Here is a 17,747-nt window from a genome sequence, read left to right on the forward strand (position 1 = left end):
GACCCTGGTGCTGAGACGGTGAATGAGACTGGGTGTGGTGGTGCTCGCCTATAATCCCAGAGCTTGGGAGGCTGAAAAGAGAAGAGTTATTTACAAGTCCAATCTACGTAGAGACCCTGTAGATGCTGTAGACCCTGTATTAAATACATCAATGTGCACACGTGTGCACACACGCACACACACACACCAAATAAACAAATAAATAAAATTAAGCAAGCCAGAAGCTGTGGTGAATGCCTGTAATGCCAGCATTTGGGAGGCTGAGGCAGGATGACTGCTTTGAATTCGAGGGCAACTTGGGTAACATGGTGATTGCAAGACTAGACTGAACTACAAAGCAAAATCCTGCCTCAAAAGCAAAAATTGTTAAGTAAATAAAATAAAATAAAGCAGTGCAATACATTAGCTTTGCAACTGGAAAACAAGGTGTGCTGTTTGTTATAAAACAATATTAACTGAACTGTTCATTCCCCAAACTACGTTCATTATTTTATAATACAAGTCAGCATGGAAAGTAGCTTCAACTTGTAAAGGAAAGACGGAAGGAAATACAAAGCAGAAAGAAGATATTAAGAAAAGCAAAGTAAGAAATTAAATTTCAATAAATGTAATATAAAATCAAACTAAAGTTGAAATTTGAAAGATTGTTTTCTAGGAAAGGACATGCTAGAACCTTAAAAGTTGGTCAGTCTTTATCTTTTATATAAACATATCAGTATCTATTTGGAAAATTGGCACATTTACAAAATTGGGGGAAATGAGCCAAAGTCATTAACCATTTGACACTGGAATATTTTCAGCTAAGAGGTTACATGACACTACTGGTGAAAAATTAAAAGTAACATTCTTTGGCCCAACATAAATAAAAATAATTATTAATTCATTGTATGTGGGAAGTTTGCATACATACATAATACATGTTAATTCTTTTCTGTTGCCTCCACAAAATGTACTTTTCTACCTCAAACATGTATTAGTAAAAAAAAAAGTTTAAATACATTTTCAAAACTTTAATATATTTTAGCATATGACTAACCTAAGACTCACTTTTGAGAAAAACAAACAGAAACCAAAACTGCTACTGTTCAACAGAGACCTAATTTATTCTATAGCTTACTTCTTCCATGTAGTTAATATTACTCAAAGTAAAATTACTAAAATTTTTGTTCAAAGTAATTAATTTTGCTTTTTCTCTTTAATATCAGGATCTAATAAAGCTTTCATTTCCACAAAATTTTAATAGCATCCATATAGAATATATAAAACAATAAAAACTATAGATGCTAAATTTGGTTTTCACTCTATAACCTATAGTATAATGACAATTTGCCATTTTAGTAAAGCCAGATCTAGTTGTATAATTTCAATCCCCCATAATTTCTTGGAAATAGTATAATTACTCTATTATTTGTGCCCTAAATATTTCTAGCAATGATTTTTACAGTGTTAGTGTGCTTACACACAACTTTTCACCCTGTGTAGGTTAAATTCAATACAGCCTCTACTTGATACTATAGTATTTTATTCTACTTTGGACGTAAGATGTCTACTTTCCTAGTCATATAATGTTAAGTGTTTTTATTCCTCCACAGACTGTTTTCTTTGGACATACAGAATGGATACTGGGTCAAATGAATTCTGGTAATTTTTACACACACAAAATTTCAATTAGAAAACAGTATTTATATGCTCTATAATGACAAATATTCTCCTCACTACTCTTTTGAGGGAAATTCAAAAAGTGATGCCAGAGCAGATGCAGCCCAGCCCTCCACACAGCATCTCTCATCTCCCCAGCCTGCTGTTATGTATTTGAGTTGCACATACTGGTAACTCTCATGGGTGGATCCATTTAATAACAGCAAAACTTTAAAAAAGTACACATCTTTCTGAGGCTCCGAGCACAACCGTCAGAAACATGTATCTCACTAGACATGCCTACTCCTCATTTACAAAATCCTATGCAGTGCTAAGCCCTGTCATTTTACATCAGGAATAAAGCTCTCAAACTCATGAACTTTATTCCTCTCCACATCATTACACTGGATCAAAGTATATTCTTGTTTACCTGAAATATAATAAAAATTTTGTTTACCTGTCCTTTAGGTTAACCTTCAACATGTCTATTTCTATAATTAGCCAGAGTGACTTTTCGAAATTTGAACTGGATTCTGTTTCTTTCCTTCCTACCTACCCCTACATTACTATCACCTCCAATTTTTGTCAGGCCTAGTGGCTGTCACTGTGCTTAAACAGAAACATCCACTTCTCCAGTCTCACCTCAGACCAGGACCCTCCATTCTGGGTGTTACTGCTCTTTTGTCAGTTCATTCTCACCACAGTCCTCTGTACAGGTATCTGGCTGCTCCCTTTTCCTATGCAGAGAAAGCACGCTCCTTTTCTCTTGGTTTAATCTTACTGATGCCTTAGGGCTACTTTTTCTTTTTCTTTTTTTTACCTCAGTTCTTCAAGGAGATATCTCAAGCTTCCAAAAACAAGGACAAATACTTCCAACATTTATAGACCATGTTTTGTCAGTAGTTCTGGCTTATATCTAAATGTCAACACAGTCTCATGGGCTCACAGGTGTGGCTTTTTTGAGTTGGCTAGTTTTGGCATGTGATACTGGCATTAAGAGTATGTGATGCTAAATTAGCCCACTGATTAGGATTAGCATAGTTGTGGGTGTGGCCAAGAAGCCCCACCCTGGGTGTGGGTGGCATCATCCAAAAGTTTTATAGAATAAAGGATGAAAGGTTACTGCTGCTGCTTACTACCTTCTGCTTGCTACACCATGAACTGTTTCTCCTGTTTTGAGGCCAGCTGACTAGGCAATGCAAGTTCTACAAACTGTGAGCCAAAATAAACCTTTCCTCCTTTATCTTGTGATTCACTGTCTGAATAAAGAGAATAAAAATAACTAAGATAGTGGTCATCACAGTTAAAACTTATCATCTTCAGTGCATAAAAAATATCACTGCTTTCCAAAGAAAATAATGTTGCTTGTTTCATGCCATGGAACATATAACAGAGTAAATATAAGTTCACCAAAAACAAATACAAACTCAAAATTCAAAAATAAGAAAAACAAACCCATAGCCAAATAATTGGTCAACTGTAGAAATACTGAAAAAGAAGTAACAATGAATGGTTCTTGTTATAATCCAAGAACAATAAAATTTCCAGTTCTTTCTATATGCTGAAGAATAGAAAATTCCTACTTTATGAAGACATCTAAAATTGAATCCATTAAATGCTATCATCTTTCTCATTTACCATTTATGTGATCTGGCTTTGTGTTTATTTCAGAGAGGAAAAACAATTCTTAATCTGCAACTATTTTTAAAGATTACAAGTGTAAAAAAGCCAAAGTTTTTAATACACACTAAAATGAAAATGCCTATGCTTTTTAAGAGCTTTAGAATGATTCATAAAGAAATATTTAAAAAAAAAAGAAAAAGAAGAAGAAGGGCCAGAGTGATGGTTCAATAGAATATGCGCTTCCCTGGCAAGCACATGGGCCTGAGTTCAATCCCCAGTCCCAAAACTAAATAAATAAATAAAATATATTTAATACACATATATATTTTTTTCAAGGTATATAATATCACTAGAACTCAAGTGAGGGAAATTTATGCAAAAGCTTTATTCTTTCAACTAATGAAACCTGTACCAATGGACAACACTCTTATCTTGGATCCTGAGACTACAAAATAAACAACAACAGAACTGTATGAATTCAAGCATTCTAAATGGTTCACATTAAGAGCAGCTAAAAGTTTTCATATTATTTAGTGCAAATTTTATTTAAATAAAAGTTGTTCTCAGAAATAAAAAAAGTTACACAACTTTATAGTTTTCCTATTGAAAAAGAACAAAGTTGGTGATTGAAACAACTGGTTTAAAATATATTTGTTTAAAAATGGAAAATGATTTTCTTTTCTGCTGCTATAGCTCACATTTGGTTCTTAACTTCTTTCCCACTTTGGGAAGGAAATAAACAGCAACAAGCTTTCATACTAAAAGGCTAGTACTTTTAAGAGTTACACTTACAGCTTTCCCTGTTCTATGGAAAAGGTCATACTCTCTATATAACTTGATCTAAATCTCCTATTTAGATTTTTGCTAGCACATTAAAAGTAAAAGAAGACTGTATAATTAATTATATTAATAAAATTTAGCTTTTATCAATTCATGTGTTGGTACAATTTATACAATTCACACTTGCTTAAAAACATGGACAAATACATTGTAAAATTCATGAAATAATCAAGAGTCTGTTAGAAGAAGCTTCATATACTCCGTTTTATATTTCTCCCCTTCAGTTCCACATCTAATGGTCTTGTCCTATGATAACAGATGTTTGATTAATGTAACTGAATAATATAAAAAAGATGATAACAGCTAAGATTTGGTATACATTTAATTTATACTTAGGCACTGCCAATATTTTACATTTAAGCTTGACAACAACTCTAACAGATGGGTATTATTATTAATCTCCAAGAGGGACATAAGAAAACAGAATAAGAGATGTTACTAACTGGCAAGCCGAGAATTAAATGGAGGGTGTCTCACACCAAAGCTCTTCACCACTCAGTTGTAGAAAAATATTACACATAGTTAAAAAAATTTAGAAACAGCAGTAGAAATTCTTGTATGAATTTTGATGTAAATATTTAAATTTCTTCTATTTCAATATAATAATCAAGGGCTGGGAGATAATTCGGCAGAAGATCAATACGAGTCTGAGCTGGGTAGTGAGACCCTGTACCAAATAAATACAAAGATTTTTTTAAAAAAATTAAAAAAGCCTTGCAGGCCCCACGCCCAGAGCACACTGAGACAGCAACTGAGATTGGGCATGGTGGCACATGCCTGTAATCCCAGCACTTGGGAGGCTGTAAACAGGAAGATCATTATGAGTCTGTTCTATGTAGTGAGACCCTGCAGAACATGTGGCTTTAATAACACTGAAATATTAATATATTTAAAATTATATTTTAGAAAATGTTATAATTTAAATATTTTATATTTCATAAATGAGATCTTTATACTTACAAAAAAAGAAAGCAAAAACTTAAACTCAATTTTTATTTCCTCCATAATACAAGTGATCTGTGGAATAATAATGACTGATCATTTACTGAAATGATTTCAAAATTAAAGCAACAGTACAATAGTTTCGTTAGTGTAAGTTTTTTTTTTTTCCCTTCTGGATTTTTGGAACAACTCAGTTATTATCAAGAATAGATGGCATTTGTAGAAAGATCCAAACTAAATATGGACTTTTAGTCTTTGTTTGCCTGATGTCATACTACAAACTAATCCTTCTATAAGCATACCTTGGCAAAAAACACGGTGAGGTGAGTTTCACTGCCAACAATCCAAATAGGGAATTTTGGAGATTTCAAGTAAGATCCAACCTAGAAAAATGTAGCAAAATAAAACAAATAAAAAATCTGTACTACCTTTTAAATATTTGCCCATATAACTCTGATTTTTCTTCAGATTGCATAAAACTTTTGTCTTTAAATATTTGCCCAGAATATTTGAAACTGAAATGGTCAACTCATATTTAAATATAATAATGTATTGTGAAAGACTGCTTTACCCAGAGAGATCAAATCTGCACATATATAAAAAAATTCTCATCTTATACTGTACCTGTACATTAGCACGATACCCACTTTCACTAAAGTGACACAGAATGACTACTTTTCTAGTTTCAACTTGGTACCTCAAACACAAAGCCATAAACTTGATAAACTTTTAAGGAAAATAATTATAAATTAAGAAGATAAGTAAAGACAAAAATAAGACCATTCATTTCATCAGAGAATCTAGTGTAACACGAAATTCTCTCATTAAAAAACTACCACTTCTAACATTTAAGAATATGGAACAATTCTGTCATTTGACTTTTCATGATAGAAGAGTTCAAAAATTTAAATATCAATAGTGTTTTTAAATTCTATAAAAAGTCATATTAAGTTTGCCTTCATGGTTATATACCTAAATAAACACTTCTGTAATCAAAAACTTGAAAGTATTTTTTGCCGTATGTGTGAAACTAAGAAAGTTTAAAACTGAAAAAACAAAATGGATCTATACAGTTCATCTTGTCCACACAGTCAAGCCCATGTTCATATTATCATGTAGAACAACTATCTTACCAAATTTGCTGAATTTCTTCCTCTGCACATACTGACTATAATTGGGAAACTCAATGACTGCTTGCGGAAGCCGCGGCCAATTATTACTCCCTGATCAGCCGGCTGGCCCTGCTTGACCCACCACCATGGCCCTGTCAAGTGTAGTCTTATTACTAGGAAGGAAACAGAAAATATGTACTCTTTTGTATTCATGGATGGAAAAATAGATATGCTTGTCCTATAACAAAAGGGATAGGTCAGGAGAGTTCATGTGAGAATAATGAGTCAGTAAAAAAAGCATAATTTGGGGACTACAGAGAAGAACATGAAGAGACTAAAGCAAGAGGAAAAGTTCTCATCAGTTTTAGAGTGTAAACTGTGAGCAATGCAAATCTTTCAATTATATAAAAGAAACTTGAGAAATACGCAAGACATAGGCCTAGCTACTATCTGCCTTCTATGGAAAAAACATTTAGATACTGTTTCATTTCTCTTTCAGAAAGTGTGTGCATGTGTGTGCGTGTATTTGAAATGAGCTAGAAGTAGAAAAAGAGGTAAGATTTTATATAGAGGATCAAACATAAGTGAAGGTTGATTTATGTAGTATTTTTATAATAAAAATAAATGAGTGCATAAATATATTTACTTTGAAAAATAGTTTGACAATTTCTTAAAAAGCTAAATATAGAATTGTCATATAATCAAATCATTTTACTCCTGAACATAAACTAAAGAGAAATAATAACATGTTTACAAAACATACCTGATTGCTTATGGTTGCATAATTCAGAATAGTTTAAAAAAATAGAAATAACCTAAACATCCCTCAAGTGATGAATAGGTAAACAAAATTTGCACATTACATACGTAGTGCATACATAGTTAAGGGCCAGCCAGATAGCTCAGCGGACTAAAGAGCCTGCTTAGGCAGAGCACAGAAGCCAGGGTTCAATCCCCAACAGTGTTATTTGGTTATAAAAAGGAAATACATGGTAAAACATGAATGAACATTGACGATATCATGCTAAGTACAAGAAGTCTGACACAAAGGTTGTATATCCCAAGATTTCATTTGTATGGGCTATCCAGGAAATGGAAAACCAGAGACAGGAAGCAGAACGGTAGGGACTGGAAGCATGAGTAAGGGGTGCCTAGTGGGTTAGAGCTTCTTTCTGAGGTAATAAGAACAGTCTAGAAGTACACAAGTGTGATGGCTGCACACAGTCTTATGAATATACTAACACCCACTAAATTGTGTGCTTTAAAATGGTAAATTTTACAATATATGAGTGAAAATTTTAGTTTCTTAAAAATACATAGTAAAGGGCTGGCCAGACAGCTCAGCAGACTAAAGCACCTGCTTAGGCAGAATGCAGTGGCCGAGGTTCAATCCCCAGCATACTCTGCAGGCCGCGACCATCCCCCCCTCCCAGGGCACGCTGAGATAGGGATTGAGACCAGGCATGGTAGCGCAAGTCTGTAATCCCAGGGCTCAGGAGGCTGAAAACAGGAGGATCACTACGAGTTGGATCTATGTGGTGAGACCCTGTAGACCCTGTGCTGAATACATTTTTTTTTTTTAAAAAAAAGAGCATAGTAAAAAGCACCAAGAATCACCTTTTTCTTTGTTGAGTTTTGTTTGTATGGTGGTAGTGTTTAATTTATATTAATGAATGTATGGTCCAAATGATATGCAAATTTTAATTTCGTTTTTAAAAATCAATCTGCTACACTATCATGCAGTGAAAAAATATGTCCAGATTTATGACAATAACACAAACATAATTATTTCCCTTATGTCATTTCTCTAAACATTTGTCAAAAGAAACTGACACAGATGATAAGAATTCACACAAGTGACATCATGGTCTAATAATAGTTTTTTTTTTTTAAATATTGGTCCAGTTTTGAAGTCCTAGCTAGAAACTAGTTAGTCTCCTTAAAAAGGACTGCAGACTAAATTCACACATCAGTAACTTCACTTACATTTCTCTCACATCCTTAATTGCCCTGATACACCAGGTGACAAGAGGCAGCCCTCTAGGCTCAGAACCTACTGAAATCATTCAAATTGGCTGCTCCACTGGAGATCAGGAAACATAGTTAACCCCACCCCATGCTACTGCCATGTGTAATGACTTCTACAGCTCCAGCGGACTGTTATTCTGTTCCCAGATATATCCGCTGTATGGCCTTGCCCGGCAGCCTCCCCTTCTCTACTTTTCCACCACCCATGTATCAGTATACTGTGCTGTGCCACTAAAAAATGTTTTATCTTTGTTAGAAAAAAAAAAAAGTAACTGCTATAACACTAAACCAATACATAAATATACAGCAGCTATTAACTTCCTAGTAAGATTTTGAGGGAAATACATTCTTCTATTTTACCTAAAAAAACCAAAAGCAACATTTCAAAAAACCTTATCAATTCTGGTAAAATTATTCATTCATTTAACAAATATTTTTTGAGCACCGAATATGGATCCTGTGAGACAATGTTCCTTCCTTTAAAAAGTTTATATTCCTTTAGGGAAGATAACAGAGAAACAAAGATTCTTTTAAAAGCAACTGAAAAGGTCAAAATAGAGCAGTTACCCCTATGAAAGAATGTGAAAAGGAGTAACTAAAGGAATGTCAGTCACAATATGAAGTACAAGTTAAAAGGGAGAGTGAGCCATCCACTTGCAGAGCAGCAATATTCCAGGCACGACAGAAGTATAGGCCTGGGCAAGTGTAGGGAAGGGAGAGCGCGGGGGCGGCTGGAGCACAGGAATTGCTCTCACAGGAGGAGAGCAATTCACTCTTTTATAAGTGATGTGGTAAAGATTTCAAAATATAAAATCACCATAATTTAGCCTCCTACAAAACACATGAGTATGTATGCTTTCACACACACACACACACACACACACACACACACACACACACACATAGTCAGGCATTAATATACATACTTTCTTATGATATAGGAACCCATGCCTTCGTGTATCACCTATTTAAGTGTTGCCATAAAAGAGGGATACTATCTGGCAAACAATAACACCACCACCAGCACCACCTCTGCAATACATACATTCATGCATGCAAGCAAGCATATATACACAGCCATGACAATTGCTGAAGTTACTAAAACTTACCACTACTATCAGAAACACTACAATAGAACTCCTTTAAAATGGGAAAATAAAACTGTAACTCTTCTCATCTCCAAAATTATGACACTTTAGAAAGTGCAAACCATTAAAGACTTAAACCCCTTCCAAAACTACTTGACATACTCAATAGTTATTTCAGATTGTGTAGGAAGGCAAGTAAATATATAGCAATAAATGAGCATTTTCTAACCCTAGCACATGTGCTAAATAAACAGTTTAATGTGAAATGCTTGGAATTTTGAGTGTGTATAAAAGCACTTTTCAGATGGAAAAGAAAAAAGAATTTCAGTCACAATGAAAATTCTTTACCATTACCTGATATAGTATTGCAGTTGTTTTGGCACTATTGGTATGTGTTGGGGGGAGGGACAACAGCTGGTAATATAAATATAAATATATATATGTATTTTTTTTTTATTAGAGAGAGAGAAAGAGAGAGAGAGAGAGAGAGAGAGAGAGAGAGAGAGAGAGAGAGGGGTGTGTGGCCAGCTCAGCCCACCAGGGGGCAGGTTGGCTGGCATGTGGTGCTGGGGGATTGAACCGTGGTCCCTGTGCTTCGCTGAACTTGTTCTAAGTAGGTGCTTTAGACCACTGAGCCATCTCTCCAGCCCCTATATGTATTTTTTTAATAGAGACTTATTCTTTACATAACAACACAATCATTATAGAGAATTTGTACCTGTCCAGGATAGAACTTTATTCTTTTTTGTTTTCTATTCCCCTACCCTCCCTTCAACCCCTTCTTCCCTTCCTTATTTACAGGGCTTTGCTTCTATTTTTTCCTTATCCTTTTTTTTTCCTTTTCCCTCCCAACCCTTCCCCTTCCCTGCTCTGTAGTTTCCCTTTCCATTTTAACACTTTCTTTCTACTCTCAATATCTCTTACACCTCTGGGCCTTACACTTTCAGTTTCTCACACCAGAGAAACAATGCAGTACTTACACATGTATATCTAATTCACTTCACTTGAGAGTATGGCCTCAAGGGGCATCCATTTTACTAGAATTGTCTCAAGCTTATCCTTCCTCATGGCAGAATAGTACTTCATTGTATTAAAAAAAAAAACCCACATTTTTTCTATCTATTCATCAGTTAACATGCATATTGGCTATTTCCCAGATTTAGCTATTACAAACTATGCTGCTACAAACAAGAATGTGCAAAAATCCCTGTGGTGTGATGCTTTTAATTCATTTAGGAAGATATGAAGGGGATTAGCTGGGTTGAACAGAAACTCAGTTCTAGATTTAATAACCAAATTCAGTAGCTTAGCTGGATGCAAAGTCAACAGTCAAAAATCAATGTTCCTGTACACAAACCTGTACCAAACTCACAGAGAAAAATTAGGAAACAACACCTTTCACAATAACATCCAAGGTAACAAAATACCAAGGAATCAATCTAGCAAAGGAAGTAAAAGACTATTACATTGAAAATTAGAATACTCTGAAAGGAGACCAAAGAAGGTATCTGAAAATGGAAGATATCCCTTACTCTTGGGTAGGAAGAACCAATGTAGCGAAAATGGTCATACTTCCATAGCAGTTATATAGATTTAATGCAATCCCAATCAAAATTTTAATAGCAGATCTCACAGAATTAGATAAAACAATCCTAAAATTCACTTGGAACCAGAAGAGACCTAGAATAGCAAAGGTAATTCTGGGCAACAAAGGAAGGCAGCATCACAATCCCCCCCCCCACTTAGAATTGTATAACAAAGCTACAGTGATTAGAAAAAACCAAAACAAAACTCAGCATAGTACTGGCAAAACACAGACCCAAAGATCAATAGAAAAGATTAGAAGATGCAGAAACAACTCCAAACATATTCAACCACCTGATCTTTGACAAAGAGGCCAAACACCTTCACTGGAAGAAAGACAGCCACTTTACAAAAACAAAACAAAACAAAAAACCCAGGGTGCTGATAAACGAGTTTCCCACATGTTAAAGAGTAAAGATTAAACTGAGACCCATAGCTTTCCTCATGCCCTAAACCAAACTTGAATGGATGAATGATCTGAATATTAAAACAGAAACACTAAATGCATTGGAAGATAGGATAGGCAAAGCACTTGAAGACACTGCTGTACTTCATGAACAAAACTCTGAGTGCACAGGAACTATCACAAAGAATCAACACCAGGGATCTCATTTATTAAAAAGCTTTTCCATAGCAAGAGAAACCTGCAACAGAGGGAAGAGACAACCCACTGTGTGAAAAAGTCTTTAGCCACCTGTTCCTCAGACAAAGGATTACTATCTAGAATAAAGAGCTAAAAAAAATAAATAAAATTACATCATCTGGAATAGACACTTCTCAGATGATGTACAAACAGCAAATATAGGAAAAAATGTTCAACATCATTGATCATTCGAGAAATGAAAATTAAAACAGCACTGTGATTCCCTTTTGCCCTAGAAGAATGGCTATCATCAAGAAATCAGCCAACAGCAAACGCTCTTGGGAATTTGGCAAAAAGGAACCCTTCCTCGCAGTTGGTAGGATTATAAGCAGGTACAACCACAGTAGAAATCAGTGTAGACATTTCTCAAAAACAGATGCATACTCTGTTTTAATGAAAACAGTGTTTTTTCTTTAACTAATGAAATACATTTCTATTCAATAATCGTTATCTCCATTTTTATGTATTTTTTGTGGGTTCTGTCACCTATTCTGCTCACAGGAAATGCAGCATGGTCAGTCAGCTTAACCATCGTTAGCAACCTGCCAGCTTACGGTGCAAGACCTGGAAGGAAGTGAAGAGACTGGCATATAACAATGGTCACTAGTTAAAATGTGTCATCACAGGAACAAAAGGGATATCCACCATGCAGTGGATATGTGAATAAAGGCCATCCAAAATACCTTAAAAATGAATTTACCTTACAGTATCTTAAAGCTTCCATTAATGTTAAGAATCCTACAGCTGCTTGCTCATGTATACCAAGAAGTTCTGCAAAAAACAAAGAAAAAAACCAAACAGTATTATGTTAGTATATAATCTAAAAGGTGCTTAGATATGTACATGTGTGTATAAATAAGCATATATATCTATACTATACCAAGATTTTTTTTACTTCTATTCAAAACTATGAGCTTAAAAATGTTAAAGAGAACTCTGGAGAAACTACAGTGCTCTGTTCATTTTAATATTTCAAATATTGACTTTTTCAGACAAAAGTCAAGCTTGTGCAGAGATCTGAGAGTTGTCATGAGAGAAATAAGACTTAACATCATGGATGCAGAAAAGACAAAGAATGGAGAATGAAGAAGTAAGAGAACACTGAAGACATGACTTTTGATGACAAAATCTGTCCATCTACTACAGCCCTTAGCTCATATACATTAAATAGAACTATAAAAACATATTTTCATCTACAGATGCATCTAGAAAGCATTTTTTTGGTTCAAACTTGTGTCTACAGTAAGTAAAATGTATATATAATTTAGCATTTTTTCACCATCTGGACATTTCCACCTTTCTATTAGGGTATAATTTTATCAGTTAATGCAGTTAGAACATTAACTCGGGCATTTTGTTGTAAATATTTTACTAAGCATTCTTGAGTACACAGTATCTATACAGTGAAAGTCAGGAACTGGCAGTTTCATGTTTGGGATATGTGAGTTCAAATTAAAAAGGTAGCATACAGACTATCACAGTATATATCAGGATCGTGGATTTCTGTGTTTTACAGGGCCTTTTAAGAGATTCCATCAAATCAAATACTTCTTGTAATACAATGTTAACTGCCTTTTTTTGCTCTTAGACCGTCACAACAGTAGAGACGATTTTTGGAGGCTAAATGTTGTGTTGTATCACAAAAGACTGAAATCAGAGACAGACATGTCAACAAATGAGAAATTACAGGGAATGCAAAAATGTCAAACAATGCCACTATGACTTCTGTTTTGAAAAATAGTTTTTTTCAAATTAAGTGATTTGGAAATCAGCATAAAGATGAGTGTCAATGTCATGGAGACTGAAAAGACAGAACAAGCACAGAGAACGTTATACAGGGATGAAGCGGGCACAAGAGTTTGTTTTACAATGAATTAGCATATATTTTTAAATTTTTTCAGTTCCTGACATGAGAGATGTTGATCATTGTTGGCCTATCAGCAGTAGGCTAAGAATCTTTGGAGTTCTCAATAACGTTGATGAAAATAAAGAGTGTATGACCAAAACATTTCACAATTTTTAAAAAAATATGTCATTTTATTTGTCAAAAATACACATTCTTTTATAAAGTAATAATTTACATCAACGTTTATAGTGCACTTGGAAAATATTTTAATGCTAACAAAAATATAATTTAATACCAAGCCAAATTTTTTCAGCTCTTTTAGATTCTGCCTTTTTAGCTGTTCAGTCACTGGGGTTCTTATTAAGAAGGAACATACATTTTCAAGAAATTACTTTTTTAAGGCAGACAACAAATTATATACACAGAGGGAAAGGAGAACCTTTTATCTGCTTTGTGGCAGGAAAAATTCAAACAGTTATATGAAATATTTAGCAAGTTATTTTAATGTTACAGTTTTCCAATCCTAGGAGATCGATAGTACTCTTTTAGTTAAGAAACTGTATTAACTTTGACTTCTAGTGTAAAAATCTGTAGTGAATTCATTTTTCACTAATTCACTTTCTTGTCTCCTAGTGTTTCCATGACCTTTCAGAAATGTGTAGTTCACATTGACTTCTAATGTAAAAATCTGTAGTGAATTCATTTTTCACTAATTCACTTTCTTGTCTCCTAGTGTTTCCATGACCTTTCAGAAATGTGTAGTTCATATTTTGTGCTGTACAAAAGCTGCCCCTTAGGTTGCATTGAATAACGTGAGGTTGATTTATGAACATAATGGTACTTCTCTGTGGCATTTCCAGTTCAAATTTATTTTTTGTTTGCTAAATTCATAAGTAGAGTATTTTTAATGTTACCACATTAGGGAAAAGGTTAAATAATACTGGGCTTCTCTTTATGGGCAAATGAGAAGAGTCATTTACTTCAGTCAAGAAATGAAGAAATAGGCTTTTATTCTTTTTATTTTAAGCTGATAGAATTTAACTCTGATATCAAGATTAAGTCCGATGGTGGAATAGAATGCTTGTCAGAGTGCAGAAGCTCTTTTGTGCCTTCTTTCACCACGCCCTGCTTGCAGAGGGCAGATAACGCAAACCCACGGCAAATACAAAGGCAGGCGCCAGCTCCCAGTTCTGCTCTTCTCTACGTAAGTGGCCACGTGCCTTGGGTAAATCCTTCATCCTGTGAGACTTTGGGCATGTTACTGTGGGTACTGCCAACTAACACTACCCTACCTTTTGTGGGATGACACTGTGAGCACTGTGCGAGTGTCTCTAACCTATCCTAACAGACTTTGGAGGACAAGTATATTTCCTATGTACACAAGCCCATGTCTTTCCTCCAGCAATATACAGTGTAATGTGTGGGATTTTTTCTTGTTCAAAGGATGTTTAATACATTTTCCTCAGGTTGCTATGTATCCACTGCTTAGTGATGGTAACTTGAGAATTATGAAAATGGAAAATAGAGCACCTTCTCCCTATTCCTTCACAGCAGACAACTAAGTAATTGTAACATTAAATATTGAATGCATAACCAAAATATATTAGTTGGTTAATGAAAGCTAAGTCTCAAATGAAATAATGTTTAGAAAGATGATACTTGAACCTAAAGAATTCTCATCACCCACTTCCTTAGGGATAACCAGGCTCCTCTACAAGGAACAAAACTTTCCAGAGAATGAAAATATTTGGTTAGTCTCTTACTTTTTCCTCTTGCCAGAGCTTCTCAAAGTATATGACTTTAGGAAATAATGCCATGTCCTAAGTTTCTTATCCTGGAATGATTTTTGGTCTCATTGTATAATACTATCTGAGCAGCTTTTGAAATATTTTTGATGTTAAACCCATCCAAAAGCTCCAAAACAACATATCATATCATCCATACTGACCAGAAATGAAAATATTTGAGAATACAACCTTCTACTAATTAATCAAGGTTTCACAATTTCTAAAATCAATTACTACCACCTAGTGTTACAATCAGATACTACACCATCTATGCCCTTGATTTAAACAAACATCTAGAACAAAGATTTTTTTTTAAAGGCAAATAGCAAGTGACTTGTGATAGCTGAAAAGTAATCTAGAATTAAATGGAGTAAACAGGAAAAAAATTCATAATTAAAAGTGGGGGGGGGCTGACTAGATAGCTCAGCAGACTAAAGCACCTGCTTCCCCAGAGTGCAGTGGCCAGGGTTCAATCCTGGCGTGCTCTGCTGGCCCTGACCCCACAGCATGCTGAGATGACGACTGAGACTGGACATGGTGGCACCGTGTCTGCAATCCCAGAGCTTGGAAGGCTGAAAACAGGAGAATTGCTATGAATCCAATCTATGTAGTGAGACCCTGTACACACTGTAGACATTCTTAAATTCATTAAAAAATAAAAAAGTGGGGGGCAAAGAAAGAAAGCAGTAACATACTGAAATAAGCTTCTGTCTCTAACAGTGAGTAAAGATGTCTGCAATTTGAGGCATGAAGCTTATGTTAATAGTGAGTTTGTCAAGTCCCTTAGCAGCTGTTTGTCATATTCTTAGGAAGTTAGGTTGCTAGACTATGTATCCAGTTAAGGATATTTTTACACAGAAATTTAGAAATCTAACCATATACAGCATTGTAGCAGGACAGTCCTATGACTTTTTTTTCTTGTCTCTTGTTTTCATTTACTATCCTTTTATTTTTTTTAAACAAACATTTACTTGAGAGACAGTATAGCAATAATCGGTATGACATGACAAGCAGTACATGTTTAGAAGACCAGAATGATAGGTATTCCAAGCATGACCCTAGTATTACACATTGTTATCTTTGGGCATTAAATTTAACAAGTAAAAAACCATGATGCCCAGCCACTTAAATTTAAGTTTCAAATACAAAAATCAACTTTTAATATCTTTAAAATATTGTATGGAACATAATCACACTAAAATCATTCCTTTTATACTATGAAACTCAAATTCAGCTAGATGATCTGTATTTTATCTGTAGAGCCAGTTAGTATTAACTAACCCTAAAAATATGTATTTCTGCAAATAATAAAACTTATGGAAAACAGTATTTGTGATCATCTCTCATATTAATTCTGATAAAATACATTTCAAATTTTTATAGTACCTAGCCACTCAATTATAAGCCATATTAATTACTTAATAAATACTAGAGTTTCAAAATTATCTTTTGCTTTACTGTTTAGATTCTCTTCTATGAATACTAAATTCACGAACTTCAAATAACTATGCTTGATAGGTTAGTTTCTTTTTTTTTTTTTGGTGGAACCAGGGATTGAACTGAGACCCTTGCGCTTGCCAGGCAAACGCTTATTCTACTGAGCCATCTCCCCGGCCCCTGATAGGTTAGTTTCTGATTCACAACATTTGGCACTTCTATCTTGATCCCTTGAAAATAGAAAAGCATTTTGACACTTCTATCTTGATCCCTTGAAATTAAAAACTATTAATAAAAATAATCATTGAATATACATATGAAAATCATAAATGTTTAACACAAGAATGCACAAATATGAGGGATTCACTTAAGACAGAGATTATTCAAAAACTGGCATACAGGAAAACAAAATTAAAGAAATCCTCAGCTTGAAATACTTTGTATTCCTATAAAATGAGACAGACAAAGGTAGTAGGTGACTGACCCAAAAATTATCTCAGAGCCTTAGTAAGCAATGTGGATTTATTTTATGTGTATGGGGGAGCCAGTTATTGAATGGTGTAAGTAAAAGAGAAACATGATTTAATCTACTCTGAAACACAGCACCTGAGCCACTGTGAAAGACTGAGGGAATAGGCCAGAATGGACTCAGAAGACTAGTTTTGCTTCTGTTTACTTCTGTCCACTGCAGAAGCAAAGTGTAGTTTAACAATTCAAACAGAATCAGGTACATGGATTTAGGACATATATTATCTATGTGATCAACAATCACAATCAATCAAGATGGGAAATTGTAGTGTTTCATACTTGTAGAGAACTAACTGGAATTATGACCTCAGGTAATACTTTGAGAAAAAGTAAAAAGGTATGGCTTGGGAAGTGGTTGTAGCTCAGCGGAAAAGTCCCTGTCTAGTATGTACAAAATCCTGAGTTCCGGTCCTAGCCCAGGTCCGGTGAGTGTGCGGAGAGTTTCCTGCTACCCTGCGCCGGCGGGACCAATCCCAGCCCAGGCGCAGCATAGGCCAAACCCTCTCCCACCCCCTTGGGCAGCCCCACACCACTCTGCCGAACTTCCCCACCCCTCCTGCCTAGTAGGAAATTCTGCCCACTTCCAGGAACTCCCAGACCCAGTCCTAGTCCAGGTCCAGTGAGTGTGTGGAGAGCTTCCTGCTACCCTGC

At 35.0% G+C, this 17,747-nt stretch overlaps 1 protein-coding gene across 3 annotated transcripts in view; it reads right to left on the reverse strand.

The window, feature by feature from the left end:
• Mindy3 (MINDY lysine 48 deubiquitinase 3) overlaps nucleotides 1–17,747 on the reverse strand; it is a 93,075-nt gene that overhangs the window by 37,177 nt on the left and 38,151 nt on the right. For all 3 annotated transcript variants that reach the window (XR_002818932.1, XM_004645184.3, XM_023705429.1), the window contains 2 exons: nucleotides 12,199–12,269; nucleotides 5,346–5,426 (listed from right to left, as the gene is read on the reverse strand). Coding sequence is in view for 2 of the 3 variants with exons in the window: in XM_004645184.3 (XP_004645241.1) it covers nucleotides 5,346–5,426; nucleotides 12,199–12,269 (152 nt within the window). In the remaining variant the exon portion in view is untranslated. The remainder of the gene's footprint in view (nucleotides 1–5,345; nucleotides 5,427–12,198; nucleotides 12,270–17,747) is intronic.

This window comes from Octodon degus, unplaced genomic scaffold (genome assembly GCF_000260255.1).
Source record: "Octodon degus isolate 3935 unplaced genomic scaffold, OctDeg1.0 scaffold00220, whole genome shotgun sequence".
NCBI lineage: Eukaryota > Metazoa > Chordata > Mammalia > Rodentia > Octodontidae > Octodon > Octodon degus.